General features: G+C 48.8%; 1 protein-coding gene across 5 annotated transcripts in view; it reads left to right on the forward strand.

Moving 5' to 3' along the window:
* The window catches only part of Axin1 (axin 1), a 56506-nt gene that overhangs the window by 26545 nt on the left and 2595 nt on the right, over window positions 1-27366 (forward strand). For 4 of the 5 annotated variants that reach the window (XM_087202807.1, XM_004873701.4, XM_004873702.4 and 1 more), the window contains 7 exons: window positions 9365-9505; window positions 13196-13292; window positions 17372-17509; window positions 22157-22674; window positions 23041-23211; window positions 24534-24779; window positions 26583-26690. In XM_087202807.1, coding sequence (XP_087058933.1) covers window positions 9365-9505; window positions 13196-13292; window positions 17372-17509; window positions 22157-22674; window positions 23041-23211; window positions 24534-24779; window positions 26583-26690 — 1419 coding nt within the window. The remainder of the gene's footprint in view (window positions 1-9364; window positions 9506-13195; window positions 13293-17371; window positions 17510-22156; window positions 22675-23040; window positions 23212-24533; window positions 24780-26582; window positions 26691-27366) is intronic. The other variant, XM_021251405.2, reaches the window with a different exon arrangement.

Below are 27366 nucleotides of genomic sequence, written 5' to 3' on the forward strand. Positions count from 1 at the left end.
GAGCTTATCACTGTTGAGCTTGGTTGGCAGGGGACTATTGACAAGTCAGTCTGGAAGCTGCCCCCCCCGGTCGTGTGTCTTGGCAGCCTTACCAGTGACCATCAGCTGAACGCTTGCCTGATGCTTGCCTGGGCAGCTTCCCAGTCCTCTCTCCACCATGTGTGCCTTCATCCACTACCTTCCTTCCCAGGAGGACTCGGGTCAGACAGGAATGCTTGAACAGAAGCTAGCTTCCACCCTGTGGAGCTAGAACCCATGGGCATGTGGCCTTGCACTTGATGCTGAGCTATACCATAATCAATGACCTTCCCTGATGTGTGGCCAAAAACCTACACACCAGGGAGACTGCTTGTCAATGCAAGTGGTCCTGGGTGGGTGCTCTGTGCCTCCCCATGGGCCTGTGTGCTGAGGCTTGTCATTCTACACCCCACATGGTCTCCTGTGTCCCCAGTGGAGATGAGACCAAGTGGCCACTGTCTTGCTGTGCAGGAGACATTCAGCCATCCCCTCAGTTTTTTCCTCCAAGAAGCCAGTAGTGGTGGCATCTGTGGTCTCTGCTGGGTGATGATTCCTATCCTCTGGTGCCAGACCCCCATCCTTACACACCTTTACACATTGGAGGTGGGAACATGGCTGATCCTGGTCTCTGACCTGAGGTCAAGTGTGGGTCTGGGCTCAGGCAGGAGCTGGTCGGACAGATGAGGTGATCTCAGGGAAGGGGCCAAAGATGGCACAGCCTGCAGGCAGTAAGCCTGGCCAGTGCCTAAGCCCACCTGCCCCCTTCTGAGACAAGGCCCTTATATTGTGCTGTGCTGAACAAGCACCTTATCCTCACTGCTGAGTCCAGAGAGTTGAAAGATGCCATATAGAGCCAGCAATTCTGTGTGTGAAATTCATTCAGTCTAGGAACAAGATGGCTAGGGACACAGTCTGTGGGGCGGTCTTCTTTCCAGTCCTCACTGTTGCTCACAGGGACAGTGTGTCCTATTTGCCTCCAAGCACCAAGGCGAGGTGCATGGACCAGCACCCACGTGCCCCGAGACTGAGCACACCTGCCAGCTCTTGGCTCCTGCACACTCAGTGCAAGGTCAGTGTGGCAGGATGTGCCTTCCACAGAGCTCAGACCCAACGCTTTTGGTGGAGAGTTGGAGTGGTCTTTGCTTTTGAGGGGAATCATCCCCTGCCACACCAAAACTGCGGAGCCAGCACAGCCGCAGCAAGAAGCTTACTGCTTCAAGATGCCTCTTTGAGGATGCTGTGTATTCTAGTGATTAGTCTCAGCACTGCAAAAAATCACTTCAGATGTTTACCATGCCTCCTGCCTCAGAACTGGCGCTCATGAGAAGTGCCAAGTGTCTTCTTCAGTGCACACCACTCTGGGTCTATGTTGTCTTCCATGCTGACCTAGAATTGGAATTACCTTGTCATCATCTCATCCCTGGCCCTCCATCCTGTTCCCACAAACAAGCTTTCAGCCTGAGTTTTACTGTTCTGGTCTCTGTCAGAGAGAAAAGGGTGATTGATTATTTCTAGACAGGAGCTGCCTTCTGGGCTGGGGATGTGGCTTAGTGATAGAGCATTTGCCTAGCATGGGCAATGCCCTGGGATCAGTTCCAGATCCCAGCCTCTTTCTCCCTAAAGGGATATACTGACCCATGCTGCTTGAATGGAACCATCAGAACATTCTTTGAGCAATGCAGAGGTCTTGAGGTGTGCTCAGAGCTCTCCTTGCTGTAGTCTACAGTGATGTTCTCTAGCTGAACCACACAGTGGCCTTTGTTATGGGGAAGATGGGTACTGTTCCTGCTGTGATGAGGAAGACAAGGGCAGCAGTGGGGAGGCCACATGGGCCCCAAGCTGCCTGGAACCCTCTTCTCTCTGAGAACAGGGACCTGGTATAATAGGAGGGAGACCCCAGGGTAGGCCGGTCAGGGTCTAGAAAGCCTGCTCTCATGACTCCTAATGAGCAGCTTTCCCTTGGTCTCCTTAGCCTACCCATTTGGACAGCCTACCCATTTAACACCCCCCCTCCCGCATATGCTAGCCTTTTTTTTTTGGTCTTTTGCCCTTAAATATACTTTGCCTGTATTTATATATCCTTGAGGATATTTACTAATATTCTCTTCAGACATTTGTGAGAAAGATCTGAAGTCTCTCAAATTTACAAGTTTTTGTTTGTTTTAAGGGATTCAGGAGGGATCCCAGGGCTTTGCTTGGGTGCTAGGCAAGTACTTCAACACTGCTGTGTATGTGCAGCCCCGTGGGGGGTCTATTAAGGAATGTGGTAGAAGAGTTTGAAACCTGGCTTGTTACTTTTTTTAGGTTTTAGTTTTTTGGGGGTTCTTTTTGGTACTGGGGATCAAACTCAGGTCCTTGCGCTTGCCAGGCAGGCAGCGGAACCACTGAGCTAAGTCCCCGGCCCAGATTTTAGTTTTTTTGAGACATAGTCTCGCTATGTAGTTCAGGCTGGCCTTGAACTTGCTCTGTAGCCCAGGCTGGCCTCAAACTCTCCTCGATCTTCCTGCCTCAGCCTCCCGAGTGCTGGGAGTGCTGGGATTATAGGAGTGCGCCACCATACCTGGCACTAAATTTTTAAATGATACTATGATAGTGCAACTATGTAATTTTTTGTAATTTTTCAGTTTAAACTTTATTCATCTCTGTATTGCATTCTTGGTGGTGTTTTGTCATGTACCAGTTGCTTTATGGCATTTGTCTCTTTGCAGTAGTTTAATTCAAAATTATCACATGAGATCTGTGGATCAACCTTACAATCTGCTGATAGCAAGTGAATAAATTTGCCAAATATTTTTAGGGGAATGATTATTTTCATTGACAGGCAGTAGAAAGTCAGGGGGAACCTTGGGGCACTTACACCTAGAGTGGCATGCAGCAGGGAGGAAGCAAGGTGCAAGTGGGCCAGGCAGAGCTAGTGTCACATGTGGAGGTGACTCAAAAGCACCATGGAATGAATAGTGTGTGTTCCAGAGTGGCCAGATGGAGCCAGAGCAACTCTTACCATGTCCCAGGTGCCAGCTGATTACTGTGCCTAGGACTGTGTCTGGGTGCACAGTGGCCCAGTGGAAAGCTCCAAGAGCAGGATGCCGCCCTGTCTCAAGACTCAGCGGAGGTGGCCCCAATGCTGCTGCCCGTATGAGCTCATGGCCTTCTTTCAAATATCCTGAGGGCAGGGTCACCTCACTGTGCCTGTCATGTCACATCCAGTGTTGAGGGCACAGGGCTCTCAGAGGGGACAGCATGGTTCCCTTCGATGAATGGACCCTGTGCTATGGTGTTATCTTTGGATTCGTGGCCTGAGGATCTGTTTGCCTCAGTGGTGACCAGGCCCATGCCCAGTCTGGCAGAGTTGGGGAGGCATAGGTTGGCTGTGTAGTTGAGATTCTCCTGAGTACAGAACACAGAGGGGTCAGCCCAGGACATTGGTCTCATCACAATGGTGAACTCGCTGAGCAAACAGCAGGCTCTAAGCATTACCAGGCAGCAGGTGGATCCATGCTGGTCTTCTTCAAAGGCCACCCCCTCCCCAGCTCAGCTGCAGTGTTTTTGGGGTGGGAAGGGACTACAGGGTACTGAGCACACTGAAGTGGAGGTGGGCTGGCACTGGGGGGGAGCGGCACTGAAAAGCCCACCGACCTCAGAGGCCATTCATTGTGAGAGGATGATTGTGTAAAGTGTGACTCTTAGGCTGAGGTTTCCTTTTTTTTTTTGGTACTGGGGATCGAACTCAGGTCTTTGCACTTGCACAGCAGGTGGCCAAACCACTGAGCTAAATCCCCGGCCCAGGTTTCCTTTTTTTCACCTGGGAAATGTCCTATTGTCTCAGCGTCAGTTTTTTGTTTTTTTGTTTTGTTTTGTTTTTTAAATCATTTTCATCTATGGCTGTAGATCTAGGTGGTTTTGTTTGTTTTTGCATTAGTTGTTTAAAAGGCCACTTTTTCCATATTAAATTATTCTTGCACTTCTGTCAAAGATCAGTTGAGCACATTTGTGTGAACTCTACTGGGATTTTATTTTGAGAACCTTGAAAGCCGCAGAGAAGATGGAAGAGGAATTTAGTAAGCCACATTGCTGTATGCATCTCTGTGAGGACGCACACACATGATCGTGTAGAGGTGCCACACTGAACATGCGTACTCTCATGCAGGCCAGCCACCAGCTGTCTTGGGAGAGTCCTGTGGCCTCTCCAACATTCCACCTTGCATGGCAGTGGATAGCACACTGCCCCTGCACTAGTCTGTGCACCTGTCCTCTGAGGCTAAAGTTGTAGGACACGTTGGTGGCCACCATCCTTAGAGCCAGCACTGCTCCCCAGGCTTTGTAGATGGTAAATAGGTAGCTGGTAGCCCCCTGCTGCTTTTCTCTTATCTGAGTTTTCCTTCTCTCTTCTCATTTGACATTGGATTGTGAGGAAAATTCAAAGCCTTTGCTTCCTGCTGGTTGTTTTATAGGCCAGCTTCCCAACATGTGAAGGGTAGCTGGAACTGTGGTTTGGAGAGGGAGGTGGGGTTGGCACTGGGGATGGGTGGCCAGGGGTGTGAACAACATGGAGCCTCAAGGGAGCACTCACTTTGGCCATGCACGCTCTAATGGGGCTTTTTTCCCCTTTTATAATGTATTTTATTATTTAAATTCCCCATGCTTTGTGCAGGTCTACTCATTTTCCATGTTCAAAATCTGATGGGGCTTTCTCACTTTGATTTTTTTGTGTATGTATTGACCAAAAGAGTTTATGGAAAGTTACCAAAGTTTATTTTATTTTATTTTTATTTTTGGTACTGGGGATTAAACTGAGTGTCTCATGAATACTAGTCAAGTGTTCTACTGTAGCAGGAAACTGCAGGGGATTCCCAGACAGACTACTCCAACACAGAGTTAGGAGCAAAAGCAACTTTAATGCCAGTGGCTCAGAAGGGACTCTTGTCACCTTTATAAGCGCTGGAATAGAAGCTTGCTCTTCTTTACTCTTTTTACATGTACAAGGCTTAATTTCATTGGAGTTCCCTGGGAATATAGCAAGCAGGATTTACACAAAGCAGAGCAGCAGGGAGGGGGAAGAGCAAAGAGTTCTAGCAGGACTTTCTGAGTCCATTCTGCTCCTTTGGTGACAGATTACAGAAATTGTTATGGTTACTTAGGTTCATTCCACAAAGAGCATAGTTATCCAGTTAACCCATAGTTGCCTAATTCCATGTGGAGGTGTGGTTTCCTCAGTACCACTGAGCTACATCTCCAGCCCTTTTTAAGTTTTATTTTTTATATTTTTTATTTTTTATTTTTTTTTGGTACTGGGGATCTAACTTGGGTCTTTGCGCTTGGACAGCAGGTGGCGAAACCACTGAGCTAAATCCCCGGCCCTGTTTGTTTGGTTTTTTTTAAGATTTAAAATATTTTTATTTTTTTCAGTACTGGGATTGAACCCAGGGCCTTCACATTGAGCTGCATTCCTGGCTATCTTTTATTTTTTATTTTGAGACAAAGTCTCACTAAGTTGTTAAGTCACCTGGGCTGGGCTTGAACTGCAATCCTCCTCCCTTAGCCACTCAGGGTGCTGGGTTTACAAGTATGCACCACCAGGCTTTTAGCCCTTTTTTAGTGTTTGAGATAGGATCTTGCTAAATTATCCAGGGTAGCCTCAAACTTGTGATCCTCCTGCTTCAGCCTCCTTAGTAATGGGGATCACAACCATGTACCACTACTCTAGGCTAAAAGTTAAAAATTTTTTTTTCTTGGTACCAGGGATCGAACTTGGGTCCTTGTGCGCAACAGGCAGGTGCCGGAATCACTGAGCTAAATCCCCAGCCCAAAATTAAATTTTGTGTGTGTGTGTGTGGTACCAGGGATCAAACTCGGGACCTTGCGCTTGCAAAGCAGGCGCTGGAACCACTGAGCTAAATCCCTGGCCCAAAAATTAATGTTTTTTTTGGGTACCGGCGTTCAAACTTGGGTCCTTGTGCTTGTGCATCAGGGGATGAAACCACTGAGCTAAATCCCCGGCCCTGTAATTTTAAATACAGAAGAAATAACATCAGTTGAAAACTGCTTCATTATAGTTAAAAGAAAATGTGTGATTGCAGGCTGGCCTCATTCTGTCACATCTGGTTTCCAGAGAACCCAGTCAGTCACTCACTGTCAGCCTCTTGTCTGGTGATGCACTCCCCAGGCCCGAGGGTACTGTATCCTTCCTACCTTTCCTATCCATGACACATTTGTAGCCTAACCCAAGTGACCTCAAGCTGCAGCGGGTGGTCCAGAGAGACTTGCCAACCGATTCCCGCTTGGACTTAAGCTTGCTGATTATGTTTCCCGCTGTAATGACAAGGGAGGTGAGTGCTTGCCTCAGGAGATGGATTACAAGGTGGCCTCAGTGTCTGCTGCTGCAGTCTTCCCATGTCCTTCTACTGATGGAATAGGAGTGTCGTGATCTTACAAAGATCCCACTCTAGCATCTGCAGTTTCAGATGCTGGCCCTGCAGGGTGCAAGAGGCCCTGGCCTAGACCACGCCCTCAAGGACACACATCAGGGCCTCTTCCAGCCCACTGCCTGCCCCAACTCACAGTCCACATGTCCTAGGTGACAAGGGCCCATGATTTGAAGATGCCTGGTGCCCTGTCTTGTTGAAGGGCATGAATTGGTGGAATTGGGCCTTTCCAGAAAGTTCTGTCTATTCAGAACATGAGTATTCACAAGGGTCCGTTGCTCCAGCCCCTGCTGAGCCATTTTTGTTATTTCTGTTTCACCAACCTGTAGAGGTGCAACAAATAGTGGGGGCCATATTTAGAAAGGAGAAAGCTGGTTAGAACACCATGCAGGGGTACAGGAGGCAGCCAGAGGGTGAATCCAGGCAGTGGTACAGATGGAGTCCACAGGTAGATTTATATATGAAAGGGAGGTCAAGATGTGACTGAAAGTACCCTTGAGACCAGATGCAGAGACTCACACCTGCAATCCCACATACTCAGGAGGTTGAGGCAAGAAGATCACAAGTTCCAGGTCAGCCTGGGCAATGTAGTGTGTGACTCTGTGTCAAAATAAAATAAAATAGGCCTGGGCCAGGGATGTACCTCACTGGCGCAGCACCTGCCCGGCAAGTGCGAGCCCCTGGGTTCGATTCCCAGTACCAAAAAAGAAAAGTTAAAAAAAAAAAAAAAGGCCCGGGCTGGGGATTTAGCTCAGTGGTTCCGCTGCCTGCCTTGCAAGTGCAAGGACCCGAGTTCAATCCCCAGTACCAAAACAAAACAAAACAAAACAAAAAAAAGGCCCCTAAAAAACAACAACAAAAAAAACCCCTAAGGGGAGTGGGGATTTTGCTCAGTGGTTTCGCCGCCTGCTGCACAAGAGCAAGGACCCGAGTTTGATCCCTGGTACCAAAAATAAATAAATAAATAAAATAGGGCTGGGAATGTAGCTCAGTGGTAGAGTGCTTACCTAGCATGCATGAGGCCCTGGGTTCTATCCCCAGTACTACACACACACACACACACACACAAATGGAATTTAAAATTATTGATTATAGTTGGGTGTGGTGGCACACACCTGTAATCCTAGCATTCAGGAGGCTTAGGCAGGAGGATCTCCACAAGTTTGAGGCCAGCCTGAACTACATGGCAAGACCTTGTCTCAAAAAATTTTTTTTTAACTTTTCGCACATAAAGAAAAATTAGAAGACTATATTTGCGACTTAGAATGAGGAAAGCCTATTTATGTACGATACAAAAAAGCTACAAAAGAAAATATTAGGAAATCTGATTTCATAAAAATGAAAACTTTTGGGCCAGGGATCTAGCTCAGTGGTTTCACCGCCTGCTTCGCAAGTGAAAGGACCCAAGTTCGATCCCTGGTACCAAAAAAAAAAAAAAAGAAAACTTTTATATGAGCAAAATCAGTATAAACAAGTTAGAAAAATGACAGGGATAGAGGGCTTATATCCCCAGTACTGCCAAAAAAAGAAAAGAAAAATAACATTTAGGGAGAAATTATTTTTTTTGAGAAATTATTTTTTATGTATATAACTAGAGATTAATAGTAAGACTATTTTAAACTTTCTGTAAATCTTTAGGAAGCTCAGCCAGGTGTGGTGATGCACACCTGCAATCCCAGCACTTGGAAGGCTGAGGCAGGAAGATTAGCCTGAGTTCCAGTGCAGTCTGGGCTACATAATGAGTTCAAGGCAGGCTGAACTACGTACCAAGATCCTGTCTCCAAAAAACAAAACAAAACAACCAAAAAAAGGAAAACCAATAAGCCAATGGAAACTCAAGACAATGGACAAATGCTATGAACAGATGAAAGAAATATAAATAGCAAATAACTCTAACCTAGCTGTTAGTCAGAAAAATGCAAATTAAAAAGAGGTTTTATCCATGCTCAGTGGTACAGATCTCTAATCCTAGCTTGAGGGAGGTGAGGCAGGAGGATTCAAGTTTGAATCCAGCCTGGGTAATTTAGCGAGATTCTGTCTCAAAATAAAAAATTTAGTGTAAAGGGCTAGAGTCGTAGCTTATTGGTAGAACCCTCCCTGGGTTTGAACCCCAATTCCACAACAAAGTCTCACTTTTTGGCCAGTTGTTGGCCACAATTCTGACCAACAAGCAGAGGGAAATCCCTCTAGGAAGCAAGTGAACATTGCTGCTCTTGGCTGGGGAGGCCTGTGGCAGATCTCACATGTGTGCCCAAGGGCAAAGGTGGCCGTGTGCCAAGCACCCCAGCTACTAGAAGCTGAGGGCCTGGTCAGAGCCCTGGGAGCCCTGACCGGGAACCACCACTATTGCTCTGAGATGCCTTGAGGATTAGCCAGGGAACCAGGGTTATTTGTTAGCCAGTACCAAGGATAATGGATCATCTCTGAGCATGCTCTTCAGGAAGAGACAGAGTTGTTTCCAGTTAAATGCATAAAAACTAAACTCAAATGATAATCTATATATGTTTGCTTAGTTTGTTTGTTTGTTTGTTTGTTTGAGACAAGGCCTCTTTATGTAGTTCAGGCCGGCCTTGAACTGACTATGTAGCCCAGGCTGACCTCGAACTCAAGGCAATCCACCTGTGTCAGCCTCCGGAGTACTTTGATTACAGGCGTGTGCCTCCATCCCTAGCTTGATATCTATGTGTATACTTAAAGATCTTCCTAAAGCAGAAGAAAGATGTGGAAAGATGCCACCCCAGTGGGAAGGATGGAGTTATAAGGAATTTGGGAGAGAGATAGAAGAGATGGGCCCTTTCTACTCTTTTTCTGAATTCCTTTCATTTTAAATTTGTACATTAAGGTAATCCAGATAACTCAAAAAATGTGGATTAAAACCAAAAGATATTGCCAAGTTGCCACTCACATGCCCTCCTTGTTCACAGGTGTGGACCTTGGCGGGAGCCAGCCAATCCTTACTACGTCAGCTCCGGTTATGCCCTGGCCCCAGCCACCAGCACCAATGACAGTGAGCAGCAGAGCCTGTCCAGCGATGCCGACACCCTGTCCCTCACAGACAGCAGTGTGTAAGTCGCACCCTTGCTGTGGAGCGCAGCGGCTTAGAGGTGGGCCATGTGCCTCTGCATTCTTTTTGGACCTACTGGCTTTGTTTCTGCCTTCCCTGGTTCCCCTGTAACTTGGTCTTAGTGCACCTAAAGCACAGATGACCTGTACTATGGGCAGTGTTCTTAAAAACTGAGCTGAAGGCTGGGGGATATTATTCATTGGAAGCTCAGGGTTCAGTCCCAAGCACCAAAAATAAACCCAAGCTGTAACTGACATTTGCACTGACTGCTGCTCTCTGATCCCAAGGCTACCTGATGCCCTTGAAAGATGGAGAATCAGAGGTAAAATTTAGGCAAATCCAGAACCACCCAGTGCTTTGGGCTCTAGTTTTCTCTTTAACTTTTATAGTCCATTGTTTTGTGAATGTGCGTTTTGTTTGTTTGTTTGTTTTATTTTTGAGTACCAGGGATCAAACTTGGGACCTTGCAGTTGCGAGGCAGGTGGCGGAACCACTGAGCTAAATCTCTGGTGAATGTTCATTTTTAAAATCTCTTTATGTACCATTTTTATGGTTTGCTGTTCTCATCTGCCAGTCTTTAAACATTCTTTTAAAACCTGAGTTCGAAGGTCAGGCATGGTGGCATACTCTTATAGTCCTACCACTAGGTAAATTGAAGCAGGATTGCTGAGTTTAAGGCCAGCTTGAGACCTATCTCAGAAACAAAAATAAAAACAAAAATCGACAGCAGAGTTCCAGATGTACAGAGCTGTTTTGGACTCAGTGTAGCCACCCTGCCTGGGCAAATCTTGGGGTGTTTTGTTTCCCACTACTCTGACGGTATGGTGAGGCTGTTCCGTTTGCAATCACTGGAGGTCTATGTGCTGCCTCATGTACAGAGCAGTTACAGACCTTGCAGCCCTGAGCATCTGCCACACCTGGCTTTTCTTGTCCTAGTGTGGCAGAGTTAACCTCCAATTCGTGCTCACTTCAGCAACATGTATACTAACCTCCAATTCAAAAATTAACCTCCAGGGCTGGGGATTTAGCTCAGTGGTTTCATCGCCTGCTGTACAAGTGTGAGGACCCGAGTTCAGTCCCTGGTACCAAAAAAAAAAAAGAATTAACCTCTAGGGCCGGGGATTTAGCTCAGTGGTTCCGCTGCCTGCCTCCCAAGCACAAGGTCCTGAGTTCGAGCCCCAGTACCAAAAAAAAAAAATTGACCTCTGATTGGGCCAGGGATGTAGTAGCTCAGTGCCGCCATACCTCCCTGGCAAGTGCAAGGTCCTGAGTTCGATCCCCAGTACAAAAAAACCCCCACAAAAACCTCCAATGCAATTTTCTCAAAAAAATCTCTTATTTTCTCTACAAAAAGGACATATGTTTTCCAAAGGGAGGATCTAAAATAAACATATGCTTGCATTTTTTTCTTTGATGCTCTATTCTTTGTGGTTTGTCCTGACATTAGAGGAAAAAATGAAATGGCACGTTTTATCACTTCTGTTGGGGTCAGACTTACAAGTGCTCAGCCAGGTGCTCCCTTATGTATCAGCATGGAACATAGATGTGGAAGATGTGGCAGAAGCACGTGGGATTTTAAAGTGGTCAATGTAGAAGAAACAAAGAAGACACTGGCTTCAGGATGCCTACACAGACCTAATAGCACCTGAAAGACATTTGAAACTTCCGTTGCTCGCAGCCCAGCCTCAGGATGTGCTGTCTCTGATCCTTGACCACCTCTTGGGTGCATTGCTGTCCACAGCTCCAATGGACCTGAACGTGCACCTCCAGTGCACCTTGAAGGTGCCTGAGAACAGCGGGAACAGCCTCTGGCACCTTACTCTGACCTAAGTGCACTGTTCCTCTTGGACGAAGCTCTGAGATTTGTGCATCCATTGAGGTTTTTGTCCTGCCCTGGGCACACCCAGCCTTCATGTAAAGCAGAGGGGCCAAAAGATCCTCACTGGACGTCAGTGTTACAAAGCCCTCAAAGTCCTCCCCTGGGTCAGAATGGTGGTTGTGTTTCATCCTGCTGCCAGATGAGAACAGAGCTGTTTGTAGTACTTAGCCTCTTTGTGTGTCTTCAGTGTGTCCTCACTGCCCCCATGAGCAGTAGTTGGAAGGGAGTATAGAAACAGGCCTTCTCAGCTCTGCCCTTCAGAAGACAGAAGCTGAGGTCTTTCAGTGACCAGATGATGGGAGCCCCACCCATCCTTTGTGTTGCCAGAGACAGGCAGAGAAGGAAATGGTGCTTGCACCCTCAGCATCCTGTCTCCCAGGGCTCTAGGGTGTCTTCACATCGTGCTGGGTTCTCTGCCATGTGCCTTCCAGAGTTGCTTTTTTTTTTTTGGTACCGGGGATCAAACCGGGACCTTGTGTTTGTGAGGCAGGTGGCAGAACCACTGAGCTAAATCCCTGGACAGAGTTGCTTTTTTTTTTTTTTTTTTTTTGGAACCAGGGATTGAATTTGGGTCCTTCTGCTTGTGAGGCAGGTGGCGGAACCACTGGGCTAAATCCCCGACCCAGAGTTGCTTTTTTAACAGTAGAAGAGGGCTGGGAAGTTTTCAGGGTGTTGAATTTGGTGTCTATCTTGAAGGAATAAAAGCATTGCATTAGGGCTGGGGATTTAGCTCAGTGGTTCTGCCATCTGCCTTGCAAGCGCAAGGACCCGAGTTCGATCCCTGGTACCAAAAAAAAAAAGCGTTGCATTTATTGACATAATCCTGGAATATGGAACTATCCAAAGACTATATGATTTGACTTGCGTGTTTATTTTCTGATGGTTCATAACTAAATTTTGACATGTAAGACAACCAGCTTGGTATTCCTCAGAGGTCACACTGCCCTGCCAGTTTACCTGGAGGAAAGCAGAAGAACTGTGGAAACCTTTAAACTTTCAGTGGGATTTCTCCTGCCCCTCTCCTGTCTCCCCTGACCCTTTTTCATAGCCCTCATATATTTTCAGTCCATTTAGCAGCCCCTCCAAGGCAGGTCCATCGTGCTTGGGCTAGGAAATACAGCAAGTCAGCATACATTGCCAGGAATGGCTGGCAAAAAATACTTTAGGCTTTGCCAGCACCTGCGAACTCTGTCATGTATGTTATCCCACCCTTTAAAAATGTAAAAATCATTGTTAGCTATCAAACCTAAAATAGGCCTCAACTGCCGCCTGCCTCCCAAGCGAAAGGTCCCCAAGTTTGATCCCTGGTACCAAAAAAAAAAAGGCCTCAAAAGCCAGGTCCAGCATATGTCTACAATCCTAGCACTTGGGAGGCTGAGGCAGGAAAACTGAGGTTTTCATATCAAGTTCATATCAAGTTCAAGGCCATATTAAGTACATACCAGGTTCAAGGCCAGTCTGGAGTACATAGTAAGACCCCATCTCAAAAAAACCCAAAACAAACAAAAAATAAAGCCTCAAGCTGTAGTTTGCTGACCCCAAATATGTAAAGCAAGTACAGCTGAACTTTGTAGAAATGCTAAGAAGTACAGGGTAGAAGAATATACCATGGCTGAGTTCCTGAGGTTTACTGTCAGGTGTGACTGTGAGTGCACACGTGTGTGTGTGCTATCCTGTGCATGCATGCTTATGTGGCTACTGCACTATGGATATTGTCGCCAACACCTGCCAGCTGACAGTCAAGTTGAGGGTCCTGCTGGGGCTCTGCCTTGTGTTCTGTAGAGCTAATGGGTGTCCTCTTCTTCTGCACAGGGATGGAGTCCCCCCGTACAGGACCCGTAAGCAGCATCGCAGGGAAATGCAGGAGAGTGTCCAGGTCAACGGGCGGGTGCCTCTACCTCACATTCCTGTAAGTACTGCCACTGTGTGCCTGCCTGCTCTCCCCACAGAGTTGGGCTACAGTGACACTGACCAATGGGAGAGGAGCTTGCCTGGGTTCCTGGGAGCTCAGCTTGCCCCCTGGGCCTAGTGTGTAAGCTTAGTGATGTTAGTATGTCAGAGTGGTAAGCAGCAGGGCACAGTGGGCACAGTATGACCAGAGGAGTCTCTGTGAAGTGCCCTTACTTGGTGTTCTTTTCTCACTGCTGTGAGGTGAAGTGCCCCCTGCTCCCTCAGTAGGAGAACATCTGAGCTGCTTCATGACAGCATGGCCGCCTAACCCTGGAATCTGTCAGAAAGTGAGTGGGCTCTGCTCAAGGTGAAACTTGATAAATTAGTCTTTTTATGGCTGAGCAATGAGTGCCACCACATGAACATCTTGATTTTGAAGCTGCCTATGCCTGTCAGAGGAAATGATCATGGCTTTTCCTGATCTGGGGATTTTGCTGGCCATAGGTCAGGGCTACACCCAGCCCTGTTTGCAGAGTTTCTCTGTCGATAAATGGAATGGTTAGCTTTCCCTATTCTGACATGTTGACTTTGAACAGAAAGAATTTTAGAGGGATATAGGAAAGCTTGCAGTAGTGCCTTCCACGTCTGGGTCCTGCCACAGTGAGTGAACCACCACTTACTTGTTCACTGCCTGCTCTGGGAAGGCCGGTGCCTAGGGGCCTCACATATCCTTTGACAGTGTTTCATAGAAGGGATCTTTCAGCTTCTTGGCAGAATCTTTAATTTCCAAATCAGGAAAGTGATGTTTATGACAGGATACTTTTGAGAAAGGATGACCTCCTGGCCAACTCTTTGCACAGACTTGGATCAGACTAAACCTTAGTGCTGTCTCTTGGTCAGAGTGGACAGTATCAGAGGCTGTTTGCATGTACAAACATGTGCAGATCATCTTCATGTGTGTGTCAGTGTGTACATACATGAGGGTATCTACACACATCTGCATGTGTGTGTCCAGTGCAAACGTGTCTGCATATATGCCCATGTATACCTGTGTTGCAGATCATCTGTGGAGTGCCTGGCACTCACATGTCTGGAGCCATTTGGGCCTGAGTAGAGTAACGGGTCCCTTCATGACCTGCATGTGCAGGGACATGTGTCTTCTCAGCCTAGAGGTTCTCAGTGTAGGGATGGGGAATGGGTGGCCTTACTGTCCTAGAGGGCTGGAGTGGGGAGGATCCTCTTGAGTTAGCAGTGGGGCCTGGTTAGGAAGGGGCTCCTGCAGCTCCTCTGTGAGGACAGAGGGAAGGGCAGTACGTGAACTAACAGATCATGAGGTCACACCTGAGTGAGAGGTTCATACACAGTACCTGGCCTTTGGTCTCCAGATACCACAGGATCCTGGATGTCAGGAGAGACTGATAAAGCAGGACCTCTGTGTGCCCTGTCTGTGCTGGCTGAAGTGGTGGGAAGCTTGGGGCTGTGATGGCTTCTGGGTGGGGTTGGGGGTGTGGGCAGTGACAGCAAGGAGAAGGTGATGGGAGTCAGGCAGGCAGCATACTCTCAGAAGATCCAGGAAAGACATTCGTTGCATCATTCTTTCAGCTTCACTATAAGTTTCAAATTGTTTGAAAGTAAAAAAACTTAGTGAAATTAAACAGAATATTTAAAAAAACTTAGCAAGGGCCTGGGGATTTAGCTCAGTGGTTTTGCTGCCTGCTGCGCAAGCTCAAGGATCCAAGTTCGATCCCCAGTACCAAAAAAAACCAAAAAACAACTTAGCAAATTGGTGAATGGACTATAGACCTGAAAAGACTTCAAAACATAGCACAAAGTGGGAGAGCAGTCAGAGGGGTTGTTGTGAGCATGTTTTGGAATTGAAGAAGGCACAGAGTTATAGGTTCCGGAAGATCACACTAATTGGAAAGAAGAAGCCAAGGGAGGCAGTGGGTGAAGAAGAGAGCAGATGCCATGGTGTGTGGGATTCTCAGCAGGGCTTAGTAGTCCTCTTTGCTTAGACTCTTTTTGTCACAATGGCAAAACATGCTGCTTTTTTTTTTTTTTTTTTTTTTTTTTGAGACAAGGTCTCACTATACAGTTCTTGCTGGCCTTGAACTCACTGTGTAGCCCAAGCTGTCCTCAAATTCACAGCAATCCTCCTGCCTCAGCCTCCCAAGTGGTGGGATTACAGATGTGCATCACCGAGTCTGGCTAGAAAGTGCTCCATTTTTTTCAAGGAGGTGATCTGAGGTTCTATAAAACAGGAGAACACCCAGCTCCTTTTACCACTAGAGCACATTGAGCAGGTGGTAGAAGCTGTGAGGCTGAGAAGCTGACTCAGCAGGCTTCCTTTGGGCACACACTGTGGTTTGGGCTCTCCGTGTGTCTAGGATCTTTGTTTAGAAAGTTCCTTGTTCTCAGCCTCAGTGCATCAGATTTCCTCAGGGCCTGTACCTGTTTTTCTTGTCTTTGCCCACACCATTTTGTGATTAGGTACAGTCTTACTGATGAGATACTAGTGTATGTGCACTTAGGACTGTGCCAGAGTCCATTGGTGGGAAGGCAGGGGGAGTAAAACACACAGCCACTCCACCCCCCATCTTCCCACCTGGCCTTGCTCCACCATCTCTGAATTCTGGATTATGCATACCCAACAGCCATCTGTCACCTGTCAGGTCACCTCCCTTGTCACTAGCGCCCCCCCTCCCTGCTCCCAAGTCAGGAGAGAGCTGATGTCCCTCCCACCATAGACCTTAGTGGCTTGGATTTTAAATGTATTTTGTCGAAAAGGACGTTTCTGAGGCAGTAAAATTGGAGCAAGGTCTGCTGTGTCACAGCACTGTGACAAGGCCAGTCCTCTCTTGCCCATATTCTGTGGTTAGGGAACAGGAATGACATTTTGTTCAATACATATGCTTCAGCTGGTTCAGAAAAGTGTGTGCACAGGTTATGTGCATGTGTGTGCACACGTGTGTGTCCGTAAGGGGTGATAAAGTGAATTGGCAGAGAAGCACACACCTGGGTGGCCGATCTGAAGAAGATGGGGTTGCCTGGTATTGTTCTTTATAACTGGTGGAAGTTTGAAGTTATTTCAAAATAAAGGGCCCCCCCAAAGTTACGCAGTATATTATTATAAAATATATTGTGGATTTATATATTTTTTCTCCCCCTTTTGATTTTTTGAGACAGGATCTCACTGTGTAGTCCTTCAACTTGCAATCCTCTTGCCTCAGTCTCCTGAATGCTGCAATTACAGGCATGCACCGCCATGCCCAGCTGATTTATATTGTATTATACAGAAAAGCCCTCTTGAATTCCAGCCTTTTTCCTGCACTTTGAATTTTGTTTGTGTTCTGAGCCCAGGGCCCATGCATATGTGTGTGCAGTGGTGCTGTGGGGTTTCCTGCAGGCTGGGAGCCCTGGAAGTGCCATGGGCTTGTGCCAACAGGACCACAAGCCAACTGGAGGCTCTGGTGGCCAGTGCTATGCTGACTCCTCATGGGCCTCTCCTGTCCTCAGTGGTCCTTGCACACTGAGCCTCAGGAACCCCATCCCCACCTGTGAGTTACTTTAAGGTCATTTCTCTGTGAATAAGCTCTGGAGGTGCATGGGTCAGAGCAGGATGGTGAGGCCCTGGCCTCTGTCCAGTGGTTCGTGGTCGGCCCAGGGGTGCAGCAGCCTGCACTCACCCATCCTCCCCCTAATCTCCCGTCTGCAGCTCTATCCCTGGAGAGGAGTACCCTCCCCAGGCCTCTAGGTCTGTGGTCATGAGTGGCTGGAAAGTAAGTTTCCTTCTCTGCGTCAGTGTTGAATGGAGACAAGAGGGGTTGATGAGAAGGCTGGTGCCCAAATGAAAGGAAAGAACAAATGCCTATTTTATTTTATTTTATTTTTTCGGTACCGAGGATCGAACTTGGGTCCTTGCACTTGCGTAGCAGGCGGCGAAACCACTGAGCTAAATCCCCGGCACCAAACACCTATTTTAAAATAGGATGAGGATTTCATGTGCCAAGTCTCACCAAATATTCACGATATGCTGTGTGGGAGAGGGTGGAGGTCCACGGTTGCAAGGTACACCCACTCACCACTGTCTTGCTGCAGCGCACTTACCGAATGCCAAAGGAGATCCGTGTAGAGCCACAGAAGTTTGCTGAGGAGCTCATCCATCGCCTAGAGGCTGTTCAGCGCACACGGGAGGCTGAGGAGAAGCTGGAGGAGCGGCTAAAACGTGTTCGGATGGTGAGTGGGCAACACCGAAGAGAGGCACCTCTCCATGTTTCCCCCGGGCTCAGTGGCTCTGGCTTCAGGGCAGTCTTAGGCCTGAGGAGGGAGTCTCCTTGGCTTGGCTGTCACCACCCCTCCTGACACAGTGCCACCTCTGGCCACCTGCTGTAATGCCCTCCCCATCACTGTTACTTGAGCCCCAATGTTCATCTTTTCCACCCTCAGAGGCCCAGAGGTGCCCTTGGCCATCTCCTGGGAGGAGGCCTTGACCATTTTCATTCCCTGCCCTTTGTGGCGGCAGCACCTGAGCTGTGGTCCAGAAGGCTGCCATAGCTGAGGTGCTAATGACAGACAGTGCAAGTTCTGTGTTAAAGTCCTATCCCCCTTCCCTCTGTATTCAGCTGTTCATCCTCAGACTTGCACTCCTCTGTGCTGCTCATGGAAAGGCCTCAGTGGGCCTCCTACAGTACTCACACAGTTAGCACATAGCTTTCACTCTGTGCAGTACTTTATGGATATAAATACATGGTAAGATGCAAGCATTTTGCTGTGGATGGTAGAATATGCCTATAATCAGCAGTCTGGGAGGCTGAGGCAGGAGAATCCCAAGTTTGAGCCCAGCCTGGACAACTTAGTGACTTAACAAGATCCTCTATCAAAATAAAAAAATAAAACAAAAACAGATAAAAATTAATTTTTTATTTTTGGTACTGGGGATCAAACTTGGGTCCTTGTGCTTATGCAGCAGGCGGTGAAACCACTGAGCTAAATCCCCGGCCCATAAAAATAAATTTTTAATAAGGGCCAGGGACACAAAGGCCCTGGTATTGCAAAGACAGGTAAACATTTTTATGAGTTTCCATACTTGAAGTTCAAACAGTAATATTTCTCTAAGGAATTCTGTGTCTACCCACTCACTTGTGTCCATTTAACATGTAAAGCCCAACTCCCCAGGCCTCTGAGACTCTCGGTAGTGCCGGCCCTCTCTCTCAGGTGCTCTTCAGGTTAGGTGTGTGTGCCTGTCAGAGACCACCATAGGGTGGATACTCCTATGGTGCCAGCTGGAAACAATAGGGCCAGCTCCCCATTAAGGTAACAGCAGATCTCACACAAGCCCATCAGAAGCTTTAATTCATGGTGGGACCTGGTGTGATCACCACAGACCAGAGGGTGAAATAAATAGCCAGACAGTGGAGCTTTCAAAGAGAGGGTTTGCATGTATATATTGATACGCATATGTGCACACTCATCTACACGTGTAAATAATATATTGTTGGGCCAGGGATTTAGCTCAGTGGTTTCGCCACTTGCTGCGCAAGCACAAGGACCCAAGTTCAATCCCCAGTACCAAAAAAAAAAAAAATATATATATATTGTTTTACCACTGAGGTAAGCCGCATCCTGTCCTCTCCTGTCTTCTTCTCTCCCTTCAGGCAATTAGAGATGCTCAGGGTCTTCAGATGACCCTTTCTCAGGGGAGCACACCATAGGCAGGTGCTGGCTAGCCCACCCTCTCCACAGTTCCCTGGGTTCCCCAGGTTCAGGAACCTTCCTGAAGCCACTTGCCAGAGCCACCATTCCTGCCAGCCTCTGTGTAAAAGGAGCATCACCCGCTACGTGGTTCTGATGGACAGGAATAAGAACTTGTTCTATGGGCCTGCTGTCCAGAGGAAGCGCTCCCTTGTTGCTCCTGGGGTTGTGGCCCCAGGAGTAATGTTTGGTGGACAACAAGGACACTGGATGTATGCACCCTGAAGCCAACCCTCCTTGTGGGCACTAGGAAATTGAGGTGCATAGTTTTTGCATTCTAGTAGTCTTATCCAAAAACCAAAGTTTTGGGAGCAATGTTGCCACATAAATTTTGGCAGGTGCTAAGCCCTAGTGTTGTGACCAGGTTAGCGTCTTGCTTTGTGTAGCAGACCTTTTCACAGACATCATCTCTCTTCCCTGAGGGTGGTCCTGAGGATGTCCCAGTTGATTCTGTGAACACACTCAAGAAAAAAAATTGGGGGGGGGGGTTGGGGGGAGGAAGAGCTCACCATGCTGAGTGTGAGGCTGGGCTACTGTGTGTGACCTGCTGAGCAACTCCTCTGGCTGTTGCTCTACCTGCTTGTGGTGCGGCCAAGTTAATGTTTTAGAGAGGCTTTTTTGTTTGCTTGTTTTGTTTTGTTTTATGTTTGAGACAGGGTCTCACTGTGTAGTTCAGGCTGGTCTTGAACTCACTGTATAGTCCAACTTGGCCTCACACTTGTGGCAGTCCTTGTGCCTCAGCTTCCCTACTGCTGGGATTATCGGTGTGCACCACTATGCCTGGCTTATAGAGATATTATGAAGACACTGATAAATAGAAGTTCAGTATGCTTTTCTGGGTTGGGTTGGGTTGGTTTGGTTTGATTTGGTTTTTAAGACTGGGTCTTGGCCTGGGGATTTAGCTCAGTGGTTCTGCCGCCTGCTTCACAAGTTCATTGTCCCAAGTTCAATCCCCAGTACCACACACACAAAAAAGACCAGGTCTTGCCTTGTAGCCCAGGCTGGCTTCAAATGTGTGATCTTCCTGCCTCAGCCTCCAAAGTGCTAGAATTACAGGTGTATGCCACTTCACCTGGCTCAATATGCTTTTCTGATAGCTGAGTGCTAAAGCTCCCCCAACTCAGTGGAATCCCTGGCTGTGCCCAGGTGGGGTGGCTCTGTCCCTAGCAACAGAGAGGACAGCAGGGCCATGGCAGTGTGCCCAGAGACTCTCAAAAGGGAGGGGCCAGGCTGACTACAACAATGGGGCAGAGCAGTGTTTTCTGACTTAACAGAAAATGTTAGAACGAATGCTCCATGCATTTCTATCATGTCAACTCAGGAAATAATCTGTGGGCAGATGGCCTCCAGCTCAGGCAGACTGCCATGTGCCCTAGCCTAATTCTGCTGCCTCTGGACGTGTGCCTCCCTGTAGCCTGGGCTAGCTGTCAAGCAGTTGGCAGTGTAATCACAAATCTATAGCAGGATATGATTCTGTAGTTGATATGCATCACACAGTAGATAGATAATAGCCCTTTTAAAAGGAATGGCCAGGCCACTGCTCCCCTGACAGTGGGCATTGTTTTTAAGATAATGTCATTGTAAAATTTGGGAAATAACACCAAGATTATAGCAAAAACCATTAGATGAACAATTAAGTTAATCTATTATGTTTTTAAACCCTACAACTGAGGCTGGGGTGCTTGGTGGTAAAGCACTTCCTTAGCATGCTCAAAGCCCTGGGTTGATCCCCTTTATAAAATATGAATAAACCCTACAGTTGAATTTCTGTGAGGAGCTAGTACTAAAAAGTGTATCTTGGCCCAAAGTTTCCAGTGGATTTGGAGGTCTCCCTTCCTTATTGTACCTAGAGGATAGTGGCATCAAAACTGGAAGCATTGGGCCAGGGATTTAGCTCAGTGATGCCGCCGCCTGCCTCGCAAGCGCAAGGTCTCATGTTCAATCCCCAGTATTAAAAAAAAAACCAAAAAAAACCCCAAACTGGAAGCATTTTCAGTCCACACAAAACTGAGCTAAGAACTGCCCTTGGAGTCCTCAGAGTTCACAGACAGGCAATGTCCCTAGGGTCTCTGTACCCTCAACTCTGTCCTATCTGCACCCAGCACCAACTGAGGAGCCATCACCCCATGTCCTCTAGCAGCAGTGTGCACTAGTCTTGATTGCATTGAGATGTTTTGTATTTGTATTTTTTTTTTTTTTTTTTGGTACCGGGGATCAAACTCGGGTCCTTGCACTTGTGCAGCAGGCAGCAAAATCAATGAGCTAAATCCCCAGCCCCAATGTTTTGTATTTGTGAAGAATTTGGTTTCCAACTTTTAGAAATTTGTTTATATTAAAATAGGTTAAACTGGGCATGGTGCCCCACACCTGTAATTCCAGTACTCAAGAGGCTGAGGCAGGAGGATTGTCACGAGTTCTGGGCCAGTCTGGGCCACATAATAAATTCAAGGGCACCCTGAACTACTTGGTGAGACCATGTCTCAAAAAAATGTATGTGTGTGTGTGGTATATTTTATCCCCCACCCTCAACGTTTGGTTAATACCAAATTAATTCAACAAGAAAATAAATATGAAGTGTGACTTTTAGAATTAAAGTGTTCAAGTGTAGTCATCATAGATAGTTCAGTATCTTTTGACTCTTGGATAATAAAATGAAATTCTGCTAGCTTAATATGAGAGTTTATCAAGACATGTATGCCAGACAAGTAAAAGACCTCGACATACAGGAGCACCATTCACTTTGAAATAGGTACTGTAGAAAATATATATGATAATAAAATCAAATAATAGGGAAACACAATTGAAGGAAAACACCTTAGTGAGAAATATACAAAGAAAACTAAACCCAGGCAGAGCTCTTTCAGTGTCCATGACCACTTGGTGTCCTGCCCCACTGCCCTAGGCCTGCAGCCAAGCCTGGCAGAAGTGGGACAGCAGATCAGAGCAGGCTTCCATAGCCCTCAGAGGTTGGACACGAAGTACCCAGTCGGATGGTTCTCCCTGGCCTGGCTACATGCTGGGCCCTGACCTCCAGGACATGGCCCACTGCCAGCAAGGCTTCTCCCTTGCCTATTTCCCCACATGGGAGGTTTCTACAGTGCAGCTGGTGTTGATGCTGCCCTGTCCCCACAGGAGGAGGAAGGCGAGGATGGCGACCTGCCCTCTGGGCCCCCAGGAGTGAGTCACAAGCTGCCTTCTGCCCCAGCCTGGCACCACTTCCCACCCCGCTGTGTGGACATGGGATGCACTGGGCTACGGGACACCCACGAGGAGAACCCTGAGAGCATCCTGGATGAACATGTGCAGCGAGTCATGAGGACACCTGGCTGCCAGTCACCTGGGCCAGGCCACCGCTCCCCTGACAGTGGGCATGTGGCCAAGATAGCTATGCTGGGGGGTGCAGCCTCAGGGCATGGGAAGCACATGCCCAAGTTAGGGGCGAAGCTGGATGCTACTGGCCTACACCATCACAGGCATATTCACCACCATGTTCACCACAGCACAGCCAGACCCAAGGAGCAGCTTGAGGCTGAGGCCACCCGCAGGGTCCAGAGCATGTGGGGCCTAGAATCACACAGCCACCCAGCCAAGCCCCGTGGCTATTCAGAAAACACAGGTGCCACCCCCAGTGCCAGTGACCCATCCTACAGGTGAGTCCTGCATCAGCACTGCCTCATGCCCTAGTGGTGGGAACAGTGGTATCCTACTTGTGCTGTGGTCCAGAGGGCCTGAAGCAGAGCTGGGGCTTAAGGCCGTGTCCCCATGAGCCTGGAGCTTCCCTTGTAAAAGCCACAGGGAATTAGGGTGGGAGGCAGTAGTATCTAGGTGGTGAGGTGAGAAGGGCACAGTAGACAGCGATGAGCATAGTTCTCATCTTCCAGGAAGTCAAAACAGAACAGGCCCCACACCACAGCATAGGTTGCAGAGAATACAGTGGCCTTCCATCTGGGTGTGAGGAGCTGGGGGTGAGGGGACTGTGTGGAAGGCCAGGGTAAATACAGGTCTCGCTCTTGCAGTGGGAAGGCAGGTGTGCCCTCCAAAAGAAATGCCAAGAAGGCCGACTCTGGGAAGAACACCAACACGGAGGTGACAGGCACCACAGAGGATGCAGAGAAGAACCAGAAGATCATGCAGTGGATCATTGAGGGGGAAAAAGAGATCAGCAGGCACAGGAAAGCTGGCCATGGGTGAGCAGCACCTTTCCATGTGGAGTCTGCTGGGCATAGGTCATGCTTAAGAGTGGGACTACGAGCATAAGGGATATTCTTGGTTCCATTGAGAGAAGCATGTCACGTGGGAAGTTTAGGCAAGCAGAGGGAAAAGGCTCAGCCCTCGCACCTGCTCTCCCAGCCTTGGGGACAGAGGCTGCTTTGGGGCCAGCCCCACACAGTGTGGGTCTTGTCTCTGGGTATCACCTCATGTGCCTATACTCATTCCTAGGGCCACATAGGAGGTACCCTCGCCCCACCCCAGGCTGTCCACATGACCAGAGGCAGATGTACTTCCTATCTCAGACATCCTTTGGGGAAGTACCCCGCTGTCCCTGCCTGTGTCTCTTGGCAGCCACCATCCTGTCCTGTGGGATCTCTCTGGGGGATCCTGTCCAACTCCAGCTGTATGAGAAGTAGCTCTTAGTTTCTCTGGATTTCTCTCTTTTGTGAATTTTCACAAAGAGCAGGCTGTGTCCCCACAGTCCCCATGACTGGCAGTTTCTGTACTGAAGAGAGAGCACACAGACAGCCCATACTGGCTGCTGCCTTCGGAGTAGGCTGCTTCAGATGAGGCCCTGTCCAGCTCACAGGCTGAGAGAGGTGTCTCTGGCTAGCTGCTAGTCCTTTGCCCCAGTCCCTCTTGGTGTGTCCTGTGCTACACCTGCCCTGGGGCTGAATTGTCACTCTGGCCAGGAGACCCACATCTTTACTGGGCCTCCCCGATGGAGGACATGTTCTCCAGGGGTCAGTAGTGAGGGAGACACTGGCGATAATGTCAAGGGGGAAATTACTTGATTAGAATTAGGCCAGGTAAGTATTTTTAACTACTTAATAGGAGTAATTATTTCTAAATTATGATATTTGGATCATATATATATATATATATATATATATATTTTTTTTTTTTTTTTTTTTTTTTTTTTTGTACCGCGGATGGAACTCGGGTCCTTGTGCTTATGCACCAGGTGGCAAAACTGCTGAGCTAAATCCCCGGCCCTGGATCGTTTATATTTTTCTTTGAATGTCCTGTCTATGCCAGGTTTTCCACCATGAACATTTATGTTAATATTAATTTTTCGTGGTACTGGAGATTGAACTCAGGGCTCATGCGTGCTAGACAAGTGTTCTATCACTGGAATATACCCTAGCCCTAAAAAATTTTAAAGCAGTAAAAATGGTATCTGTAGAGAAAGTCTGTATGATATTTTTACTTCCGTAAAGCTGTTAAGAGGTCTGCAGGAAATGGTCATGTTTATCTTAGGAGGCAGATGCTGCCACACCTTCTCTTGCTCCCCAAGGTCGTCTGGGGCAAGGAAGCAGCAGGCCCATGAGAACTCCAGGCCCTTGTCCATCGAGCGCCCTGGAGCCGTGCACCCCTGGGTCAGTGCTCAGCTTCGAAATTCTGTCCAGCCCTCTCATCTCTTCATTCAAGACCCCACAATGCCACCCAACCCGGCCCCCAACCCCCTGACCCAGCTGGAGGAAGCCCGCAGGCGTCTGGAGGAAGAAGAGAAGCGAGCCAGCAAGTTGTCTTCCAAGCAGAGGTAGGGCAGTGTAGGTGTGAGGTGACTGCAGGGTCATGCAGAGGGCCCTTGGGGACATGGGCTGAGAACCACCAAAATGGCCCTGCCGTGGGGTCAAGGGCTGGGATGGTGAATGTTCTCACTGTCCTTTGGGGAGGAGGAGAGTTGTTCCTCCATGTCCTGCCTGGGTCTGTGTGGGAGGCTGCAGGATCCCCAGTATGGTGAGGACAGACAGTTACAAAGTCAAGTGATTGGCAGCTTCTGGACATGCTGGCTTGGTGGCCATCCTAAAGTGTCTTGACTGCCTCTGTTCGAAGCCGATAGAAGGTGCTGAAATACATGGGGGTGTAAAACTTACTTGGACAGATCCCAGTCCCCAGCCCTTCCTCCTCTGCCACCTTTGGCCTTTAGGGCCTCAGCCTGACCCACTGCTGCCACAGCTCAGGCCAAACCCTGTTGTCCCCTAGAGGAGCATGTACTGCCTGGGCCACTGGCAGACCTTTTCCAGGTGGCAGCATTTTCTATCCAGACCAGAATGTGGCTTCTTACCCTGTTGTCTGAGCCTTGAGGTCAGTCTCCTGGATTTTCTGGCTCATTGGAATTCCCAAGTGGATCTAAGGCCCTGGGAGCATGGTCACATGGCATCCACTGTTTCCCTTCAAAGTTGCTGACTGGTCTCAGCCATCTTGGGTCATCTGAGGTCTGGAATCTGACCCACTTCTCGGGGTCTACCGGGCTATGTGGTCCTGGTCAGCTGTGCTGGTGTCAGCATGCGGGACCTCCCTGTGCTCAACAAAGGTCTGCATGTGTCCCCAGCTGGTGAAGGTCATCATGAACCACACAGGCTCAATCTGCACAGGGGTTGGGGCCAGAAGGGGTTATAGTTAACTGGAATCTAAGGGATGACTTCTTTGCCACCAGCTGTCTTACCCATGCTCTTGTCCTGTCTCTGTGTAAGAAGCTGCACATATTTGGCAGGAGCCTGTGATCTAGTGGGGCCCAGAGCACTGGAGTGGGGCCTTGTTGTGGGACTGGGGGGGAAGGGCAAGGTCTGCAGTGGCAGGGCAGGGTGCCCTGCGGGCAGGGCTTGCATATGCCCTTCCTGTTGGACCCCTATGGCCCCTATGGGCAGGTGCTGTTTCATTCTGTGCTGAGGCATGAAACCTGCTCCATGCTGTGCGTTTCGGGGTACTGTTCTCTGCTGAGGTCTCAGTGGGTGGCTCCAGCACATCTGTGTGGAGAACCTGGAGTGACTGGGTTATTTTCCCATCTGAGGAACTGAGGCTTTTGAACTGAGGAACAGCTGCAGATTCATGAAGCAAAGGCCTCCAGGCAGGCAGGGTGCTGGATCCCCAGTGGCGTGCCCTAATATGGGGTCTATGTGGAAAGGCACTGCTGTGCAGTGACCTCAGGACAGGCCTGTGTTGTGGCATGGGGTCACAGGATGCAGATGGAGCTGTTGCCGCACTCTCCAGAGCTGGTGTCCCATGTTGTCCTCAGCAAGTTCATGCCTGAGAGCTGAGTAGGATGAACCACACCTTAGTGAGGGGATGAAGACACATGTTCTCCAAGAGGCCCTCTGCAAGGTGAAGAGGTCACCCAACCTAGAGGTGGCACCTTCTAGCACCTAGCTCACCAATTCCTCAAAATGAGTTCCAAGGAACCCAGATAACGAGTGTGGGTACCCTGAACCAAATGGAGTCACCCCAACCAAGACCTGGCAGGGATTTGGTGTCTTTATCTACCTCACAGGGGAGCACTCGGTGGGAGGTCCTGCAGTGCACTGGCCGTGGCCTCTCCCCGTTGACGCAGGTTGTCCCCTAGGTACGTGCAGGCGGTCATGCAGCGGGGACGTGCCTGTGTCAGGCCAGCGTGCACGCCAATGCTGAGCGTGGTGCCAGCCGTGTCGGACTTGGAGCTCTCCGAGACAGAGTACGTGCACCTGAGGGTCCCTCAGTGCTGCCTGCCCAGCCTGGCCCAAGCCAGGTCTTGAGGTGGAGCAACTCTTGTGAAACATAAGCTCGGACACCTGAGTCTTCCCTCCTGTCTGCACAAGGAACAAGGGCTATCTGGAGTGGTGATAGAGGGCCGGCCAGTGTCTGCACGGGATCACAGCCTGCCCCTCATTTTGCCTCTGGCCTCTTCAGGTTGCCAGTCCAGGATTCACGGGCCCATGTCAGTCCTGAATACGGTGTGGGCTGCAGCTGTGATGCCCTTGCAGAGGAACCAGGGAGCTTGAGGCACAGCTCACTTGCCATGGTGTCTGGATGTTTTGACTGTTCAGGGCCAAGGGTGAGGCCACCACCTCCACCTGCCATGGCCACATGTGGATGGTGTGGACTTTGCTGACTGCTCCCTTCCTGTGCTTCAGCAATGAGCAGGATGCATGGGGCACTCCTCAGTTGGCCCCCAGCTCCATGCAGAAGAGGGTCCTGAGGGAAGGTGGGCTCTGAGGATGCAGTGCTGGGGGAAAGTGCCAGGAAGCCGGTGCCTGGGAGCCAGGTGTGCAAAGTGGACAGACACTGCTGGTGGCTCATGGCCTGGGCCACAGGAGAGGAACCCCCTATGTAGCTTTCCTGCCCTGAGGCTGATTTTGAAAGCTTTTATC

This window comes from Heterocephalus glaber, unplaced genomic scaffold (assembly GCF_053883595.1).
Source record: "Heterocephalus glaber isolate CG9 unplaced genomic scaffold, H.glaber_assembly_v1.0 deba00001781, whole genome shotgun sequence".
NCBI lineage: Eukaryota > Metazoa > Chordata > Mammalia > Rodentia > Bathyergidae > Heterocephalus > Heterocephalus glaber.